Consider the following 9,108-nt stretch of genomic DNA (forward strand, 5'->3'; position numbering starts at 1 on the left):
GAGAGAGGTTAGTGCCAACGTTTGTCTTCTAAGGAATATATTTGTGGAGTGAAAAGAAACTTCATAAGGTAGGAGGGAAAGAAGCCAGAAAGAAATAGTCACAAAGAAAAACTATTTATACTTGAAAAATGCAAATGCAGTTCCAAGGATATTTGAATTGACATAAAGGCCTGGAAAATCTTTCTCTCACTGGAAAATTTGTTGGCAAAAGAGGTAGAGGTAGACCAAGAATAAGTTACCTAAACAACTTTGAACAGATGGGTGGCAGAAGAAGACCAAGTTCAGAAAGGTTTTCCAAGAGCCAAAACACGTCCAGCAATGATAACTGATTTTTCTTTCAGATCTGGCACTTGGGGAAGAAGATTAAGATAAGATTATATCGAAAGTAAGATTCTTTATGGTGAAATGGGGGAAAATGAAATGTCCTTTGTTCAAAAAAGAAAAAGTCAAGCTCTGTTCTTTTCTTGTTTAGTCAAAAAAATGCCTTTGTTTTAATTTTTAATTGTTCACAGCAAATTATTCTTAGATTTATAACTTTCAGTCCTTTTAAATAAAAAGGCCTTGAGCTAATAGATGGCAAATAACAAAAAGTGACTGATGAGTGTACATATGTTTTGTATCTGTTCAGTGCTTGAAAACCCCCCACAAAAAAGCAAACTCCTATCTAGCATTGCTGTGCTCAGTATAAGGCAATTATAGCAGAAATGGTACCTGTATGAAATAATCAGCTGCTGAATCATGCCATTTCATTTTGCTTCTCTCTTCAGAATAAAGTCAAAGAAAAAGAGAAGAAGCGTGTGCCGACAGTGAAGAAATATCCTCGAAAAACAGAATCATTTGACAACTCAGAGGTGGATGCTGAAGCCGAGAAGCAGAAAGAGCGAGATGAGGTAATTTTCTCACGCGGTTTTGATGAGCAGTGTCTGTATAATAGGGCCAATAGAACTTTTTTAGATATGGAGAATAGTACAGACTTTTAAACATTATCTAGTGTACGAATGAAAGAGAATTACTTTGACAAAACTACCGCTATAAAATGAAATGTCTGAAATAAAACTAAAATAAAGGAACGCTTCCTTTTTAGATTTCAAATATTCATCGCTGTGAGCATTTGCCTGTTTAAAAAACATGATGAACTTTGGTTCTTTCAAAAATGGGCACAGTTCTTGACTGAAAACAATCTGTTTTCAAAATATTTGGCGACTGCTTGTTTTTGAGATTGTAAGTATTCGAGTTGGAAGTCATTTCCAAAGGTCAAGGGGGTCATTGCATGAGTTTCATGCCCCTTTCATCACTGTAAGGTTAATAATAAGAGGCAGGATCTCCATATTCAATACCCCTCTAATATGAGACAGAGCCAAGTAAGAAGGGAGCCTTGCAAAGCCCTGAAACAGCCCAGTTTTAGAAACACCCAATTTGTGGTTCAAACTAGAGCCTATGTCACCATGGTCAAGTGTGTTACCAACTGAGCGAATTGTTCGCTCAGACATAGGAGAAAAAGATCGTATGTGTAAAATATTACTGAGAAAAGTGTCACGTGGAATAAGTGTTGTTGTCAATCCAATAGCTTTTGAGCATGTGCCCTTCCGCCCAGTGCCATGTAAAAAAAAAGTGGACGTCATAGACATTTTTTGTTTGGTATTGCAGCATAGGGTGATGTCTGTGGCAGGACTGAGAGGAAGTTGAGGTCTGAGATACATGCAGTTTGGGACATGTGTAGAGCAGATGTTGGACTGTTTTGTACAGGTTGATACGCAGCGAGCACATTATGGTTATTTTAATATGGTCGCTTTTAAGAACAAGCGGGCTAACCCAGATTTCGGGGGTTTCTAGAAATCTTCACCAACACTAAAACTGGGCATTGCCCTACGTTTAGAAGAAGTTTGGTTTCATTGGTGTGTATGTTTGTTTGTTTATAGAGAAAAAACTCTCCTTGTCTTTTAAAGAAACTGAACAAGGGGCAAAAACTTTACCTTCGATTTTCTCAGAACAGTATTTTTCGGGCTAGCCCCCTTGTGCTTAAAAGCGACCTATAACAAATGAAAACTGAGCTCTGACTGTGGTTTGTGTCTGACTGTGTCCTGTGTGTGTCTCTCGGTGTGTTCAGTACTACGTTCAGATGGTGCGGGACCTGTACAAGCTGCGAGACTACTACTACAACGAGTACTCGGGCATGCTGTCGGAGAAGGTGGCGGCTCAGCGAAGGCAAATCCGAGAGAGAGATCTGATCAGACAGAAACTGACAGAGAAGAAAGAGGAAGAAGAGGTATGTTAATTGTCCATTCTTTGTTGCGTGTGTCACCATACTGACTTTATTTCTTATTGCATATCAAAGTGTCTGTGGAGAGGCCTACATATTGATCAATTCAAAATAAGTTGCTGTTTAAAATATGGAGGAAGGTTGCCTCTACCATGCCAGCAATAAAAGAAAAAGAATGGCCCTGTCACTACTTAGATTTTGTTATCAGCAGGTCATCATTCCCTTGTTACTTGTGTTACTGCAGTTTCACTTTTTCATGGAATGGCCCTAATATGAAAAGAAAAAATGTCTTCATTGACGATTTTCAGAAGGGTCACGTTTTTTTTTTCTTTTTACATAACTTTCTTTGTGTTTATATATATAAAGGGCAAGTATTTTTTAAAAAAGTTTTGCACTTTCTTTCTAGGTGTTTCAGTAATCCCTCATGTTTTTGCTCTATATGTATCATGTAATGTTGCTGCTGAGTAATCTTTGCTTGGTTTACAGATACAGTCGGCACTTATATGACCTTATTGTGTTGCAAGTGCCGTAAAACTCTTACTAAAACTAAAACTAAACAGATACAGTTTACTTCAATTTCAGATATTCATCAGCCACAAAAATACTCCCATTGCTTTTCCTGGTCTTGCTGTTCTGCATCTGCTTCTGGTCTTCCCTGTTTCTGTAAAGCAATATAATTGTGGATATATATCTATAATATTATCATAATTTATGTGTATGGATATATGAGTGTTTCTTTTTTAAAATATAGGTGTTTTTATGACCTCATCGACACATATCATTAGTGATTGGACATGTGTTTATTGATTTATTTGCTAAGACTTTATGTCATGTTTTGAACTCTCCCCTGGGTAGAGAAGAGCCAGCCACCATGTGAAGAAACGACTGGAGCGACACACGCTTGACACAACGCCCGCCACTGTCAGTGTGCCAAAGACAGATCTGTATCATGTAAGTACCACTTTTCATGTGTTCTAAATGATATAACTTTGGTCATTTTTAATTTGTTGGGCTATGATTAGTATGAAAAATGAAAACTCCTCAGATTAAAAATTCCTGTGCTCAAAATTATTCTAATCAAATTTTTTGTTGTTGAAATCATGGTGATAAATAATGTTAATCTTTGGTCTCTACCTCATTTTGTAGTGACTTTGTTAAATCTCATTGTGGAAATCTTCAAAGGTTTTCCATTTCATTTGTTTGCAGTCTCATCTGTGATATAAAGGTAACTGACATCGTGTCAATCATCAGTCTTCGTCTCGTTTATCTTTAAATAGACATCCCAGCTCAAGTGCGAAGCCTGCTGGTCGCTGCAGGTTCCCCAGGCTCATGTCGAGTATTTGGGCTCCCTTCTGAGAATTGAGCCAACATTTCCTTCTTAATTATTGCATCAGTAATATAAACGTACAATATTAACTCCTGCGTCAATGTCGGACGATGATAAGTACATCGGCAGAGGAGAATATTTCTAAAGAAAATCAAAAGAATTAGAATAATCAAAGGTTACGATGACTTGTGGCTTCTGCTGTGGCCGATGAGACCAATTCTGGCAGAGAAAAGTTTGCGACATTTTCAGCATTCAATGCTCCATTTTCAATTGTGGATGTGCGCAAAATAACGGACATCCTGTTTCTTGTGTGTTTTCGTCAGATCGTGGGCCTGGAGCAGAAGCTGAGACAGCAGGGCAAGCTGAAGACGGTCAGCGACTACAACAAGTTCCGAGAGGAGATGCAAGACCCTCGCACGTTCAACGCCCAGTTCCACGGTGGGAAATTTTCAGGTACAGTTGGGAAATACCATCATCAATGTACATCTTATTTAACTCTTTCACTACCAGGGGGTTTTCCTTACCTGGACCAGGCCTTATCTGTGACCTACTTTCTTATTCTGCCTACCCTCAGACAAATTATAGATTTTGAGTTCAATTTTCAATATTAGCCACATGCATTATGTATGAAGATAAAGGGGAAATAAATACCTATCTCAACATGTTGCTAAAAATGGTCATTCTTCAGCTGTAGATTTCAGTTTCGATTATTAGAAAAGTAGGACTGGTTTTGAAGCAGAAAGTGGAGAGCTGTGAAACAGTGCTCGTGGTATTTGGTGGTGACCTCCCCCCCCCCATACACACATACACTGTAGTTTAACTATACACTCTAGTGGTTTAACTATGCACTCCCACCTCTTGTAGCAATCCAATTTGCACTGACTGGTGACAACTCTCTGCTCTGCGCCTTGACCACAACTCACGCAGTCTTCCACAGTCCTGGGCTCACGCCTCGGCCTGCCCTTGTTTTCTTCAATGTCAAATAGGTAGCCTACCGTACTCAACCACTTTCCCGAAAATCACACAGCTAACCACACACACACACACGTCACACCTCTGACTGTTCCTCGATCAACTTATGTCTTTAGGCCATTTCCAAAGGGGGGATATTAACATGTTCTTATGCACAGTAAAATTGTAAATGGGCTGATTTATGAATGTCATGTTCATAATGTGCTGGAACAAAACATAGGGGGGAATGGCTGCTTTTTCTTTCCTCATCCTTATTAAAGTCATTTTCCCTCTACTTCTTTTGTATGTTTGTCACTCTCTTGTGAACTGCTATTTCCGGGGTTCCTTGATAGTTGAAACAGACTTTGTGACGTTGAGGCTAGAGAGGTGAGCGCAGTAAGCCTGATTCCCCATTTGGACTTGTCTGTTGACATCCATCCCTTGGCACTCATATGACCTTATGCAGTTGCGAGCACTGTAAAAACCTTACTAAAACTAAACAATCAACCTATTTCCCCCGATGTTCAGAATCCCACAAGTCTCCGGGCTCCAGCGTCTACACCTCCACCAGCCAGCGAGACCCCGGCGAGATCTTCTCCCTGGCCCCCGACCCAGGGCTGGCCGCCCGTCTGGAGGCGAACCATGCTCGCTCGCTCAGCCGCATCTCGGAGAACCAGGAGGCTTCCCGCCCCGGCACACGCACAGAGACCTGGGCGATCACTCAGCAGTACCCGTCCATGTTTAAGGTAATAGACGCCGTGTCCCTGTTGTCATCCTTCATGTTTAACTCTCTATCTCCGGCGAGGCGCAGGGGTCAGAACCACTGTGCGGGTGAGCCGCTGACAGCGGCTTGGGCATATTCCTTTACGACGACTTTGACATCAAATTAGTACTTTTCGGCAATCGGTGAAAACAGGTCTCTTATACCGGAATTTCATTCATTATATGAAAAACTATCAAAATAGGTTTGCTAGTTTCGATTTAATGACCCATTTAATGACGTTTTTGTCATTTTTAGATTTAGCACCAAAAAGGGCCCTGGCATAGTGGGTTTACCCCCTCGGAGATAAAGAGTTAAGGTATCAGAGACTTTGTTCCTGTTTTCATCATTCATGTTAAAAGTAATAGAGAGCACCTCCCAAAACAACAAGATTACTATCATTTTCACTTACCTGTAAGGCTTACACAGATCTTTAATTTGATACCTACAGTATTGTGTTATGAAAATGAGGTGTGTGGCTTATTCTATTGTGTTCCTAGTATGCTTCACATTTGTCTTTCTGCCTATCTCTTCATCTGTGTTCTGTTCTGAGTAAAAAAATATTTTTAAAAAATTAATTATTTCAGTTGCATGGACTTGCTGTTTCCCATGTTTATTTTTATATCTCTCTCTCTCCAACTGCATTCCAGTATAAGGAGTTTTTAAAATCAAGTAGTACAGTATTGCTCCATACTTTTCCACATCTCCCTTCATCTCCTCATCTATGTATCACTTTTATCTTTCCATTATAAATTCTCTGCATATATTTATTCTTCAAAATTGTTTTTCGACACAAAAAAAGCATCTGACCCCCCAACTCCCCCCCACAAACTGTTGCTTTTTTTGTTCTTTTTCTTTTTTCAATTTAACCCTCCATCCAAAAGACTTTCAACACGAGATTTAGTGTCACGAAAACAACTATGCTGTACTGAAATTTTTTGCTCTTGAAAAAGAAATACAGGGAAATGACTTGATTTTCAGAAAGATGTGCGTTTTGTTTTCAGAGTCGTCGAAGCATCGGGGCAGGCCACGGGGCTCGAGTCAAGCCAGACCCACAGGCAGATCTGGACAAAAGGTTCCCCAAGGTCAGTGAGTGCACGATGACTCATTGTAGTTGCCTGTTGTGAAGTTTTTACGTTCTTGTACTGTACAAGTTTTAGAAGTGTTGAACCTGGGAACAGCTTCAAAGTGTCCATGGAAAACAGCTCTGTCACAGTGTTCTGGGATTTTTTTTTTGGCTATTTATTTTTCAGGTTTATTAATTTTTTTTAAAAAATTATTTTTTTTGTGGGGGGGAGATGGGGGTTTGATGCATTCCCACCGAAAATTGTGAAATTTTTAGATGTTTTACTTACCTTCTGCCCTATTGTTGGGTCATAAGTTGGGGAAGAGGTGTATGCTAGCAAACTAAACCTTGTCTTCATACAATGAAAGACTTTGGATTTTATCACCGTGACTCGCTCACTTGTTTGTCTCTCTCACAAATATGACTCTATCATAAGTATGACTCTCTCACCTGTGTAACCCTCTCACCTAAGTGACTCTCTCCCAATATAACTCTCTCACTCTCTCACATGCATGACTCTCTCACCTGTGTAACCCTCTCACCTAAGTGACTCTCTCCCAATATAACTCTCTCACTCTCTCACATGCATGACTCTCTCACCTGAGTGCGACTCATCTGCATGACTGTCTCTCACATGTGACTGACCCATGTGATGCTCTCTGTCCCCATGTGTGACTCTCTCATCTGCATGACTCCCCCTCCCAACTCCCATGTGCCTGACCTATTTGATGTTCTCTGTCTCCAGCTGGAGATGCCCAAGCTGCACTGCTTCACCATGAACCTGGCCCCCAAACCCCCAGACCCCGAGGAGGTTGGTCTTTGGTTCTGTCTGTCTGTCTGTTTGTTTGTTTATTTGTTTGTTTGTATGGGTGTGTGTCTCACTGGTTGTACACGTGTCTCTGTCTATTTATGTGTGTCTTTGTATGTTTTGCTTTTATATTTCTTTCTGTCTGTCTGTTTGTTTGTTTATTTGTTTGTTTGTATGGGTGTGTGTCTCACTGGTTGTACATGTGTCTCTGTCTATTTATGTGTGTCTTTGTATGTTTTGTTTTTATATTTCTTTCTGTCTGTCTGTTTAAGTGTTTTTTTTCGCATACCTTTTTGTCTGTGTGTATGTTTCTTTGTGTATGTGTGTATATATGTGTTTGTGTATTTGTCTTGAGGTTTATGTGTGTGTGTGTGTGTGTGTGTGTGTGTGTGTGTGTGTGTGTGTGTGTGTGTGTGTCTTCAAATTCTATGTGAAGAGTTTTTTTTACTCACTCTCTATAGCATGGTAAAACCAAGAAATGAATTTTTCTTGCAACAGCAATGATTTATTATTTGGTGCATTCCAAAGTGTGTGCATATTCTCGAATAATAATCAAATAAAAAAAATAATTTTAAGCTACATGGTAGGAGGGCATTGGTAGAAGTAGTAGAAGGTCCCGGTTGCTTTTTAAAAATTTATCTATCTGTAATTTCTGTCTGTTTTCTCACGTTTTCCAATCAAATCATGACCAATTTTTTCTCTCTTATTTTTTTTCCTGTGTTTCTCCACCAACTTCTTTTCTTTCTGTATGATGTCTGTCTTACTTATTCCCTTAGCGCTAATATTGACTATTCAGCTGTACACTGACAAAATGCCTTTTTCTTATTCACAGCAGTTTCGAGATAAAATGGCATTTTGTCAGCGTAACCGTTTAAAAAAGACGTTTTCCGTAATCTGAAAGCTAATTTATTTAAAAAACTAGACAGTATCAGTTTGATTTTTTTCTATACAAAAAGGGTAACTGATTATCCTCTTGATTTAGCAAATTAAAAAAAAATTGTCACCAAAAATGATAAAAGGCGTTTTGTCAGAGTGCAGAGGTATCGTTATGTTAAATTGCATCTCTTTGTTCAAACAAACAAAACTCAAACAGTGGGTGGTTGGAGGGTGCTCTGGTGTAGTTTGCTCCTTCTTTCCTATCAAACATCTATCATACAGATCTCTCCTGCTTCTTTTTTAATGTTTGTTACTCTCTTGTAACACCTCTAATCTTCAGCACTTATAAGTTATATGACCATATTGTGTTGCAAATGCTGTAAAACTCTTACTAAAACTAAAGACTGAAACAATAAAAAAAACCCATCACCACAGGTTCGCCAGCAAACAGAGTTGAGGGCACGAGAGAAGCAGCGTAAGCGAATGCTGCGCACAGTCACCAAGATGTACCAACTGGCAATGTCCAATGCGGCCACTTCGAACAGGTAGGTCAGGAGACATAATTGAGTTTAGAGACAAAACGAAAACAAAACAAAAGAAATAAGGTGAACGATGCCTGCCAAAATACCTAACCTACCCAGTTCTTTTCCCTTGGATTCAAAAGTTCTGTTGCAGTTCTGCAGGTTTCTTTTTTTCAGTTGTCTCGACTTTCTTATTCTTGTGCGATGTTGCCGAATTGACACTGGATTTGCGAGTGGTTGGAGAGTGTCAGTGGGTGGTTGGCGGGTGCTCTGGTGTGGTTTGCTTCTTCTTTCCTATCAAACATCTATCGTCCTTTTCTCCCCTTCTTCTTTTTTATGTTTGTTACTCTCTTGTAACACCTCTAATCTTCTGGCGCCCATATGACCTTATCTTATGCAGTTGCAGGCGCCGTAAAACCTTTACTAAAACTAAAACTAAACTAAGGAGAGTGTCACTATTAGGTCCAACTTCTTTTCTTTCTCTCTCTTTCTCTCTATTATTTCTGTTTGTCTGCCTTGCTTTCCCCCCCCCCCCCCCC

General features: G+C 39.6%; 1 protein-coding gene across 1 annotated transcript in view; it reads left to right on the forward strand.

Annotated features, from left to right (window-relative positions):
- The window catches only part of LOC101858371, a gene marked incomplete at its 3' end in the record, with an annotated part of 17,916 nt that overhangs the window by 1,711 nt on the left and 7,097 nt on the right, over window positions 1-9,108 (forward strand). The window contains 9 exon segments of the mRNA XM_005089363.3: window positions 1-7; window positions 768-890; window positions 2,108-2,266; window positions 3,116-3,211; window positions 3,911-4,040; window positions 5,067-5,284; window positions 6,303-6,383; window positions 7,110-7,175; window positions 8,484-8,593. The exon segment at window positions 1-7 is cut by the window's left edge and continues 137 nt beyond it. Of these exon segments, the coding sequence (XP_005089420.2) occupies window positions 1-7; window positions 768-890; window positions 2,108-2,266; window positions 3,116-3,211; window positions 3,911-4,040; window positions 5,067-5,284; window positions 6,303-6,383; window positions 7,110-7,175; window positions 8,484-8,593 (990 nt within the window).

The sequence above is a fragment of the Aplysia californica genome, unplaced genomic scaffold, assembly GCF_000002075.1.
Source record: "Aplysia californica isolate F4 #8 unplaced genomic scaffold, AplCal3.0 scaffold00005, whole genome shotgun sequence".
Taxonomy (NCBI): Eukaryota; Metazoa; Mollusca; class Gastropoda; order Aplysiida; family Aplysiidae; genus Aplysia; species Aplysia californica.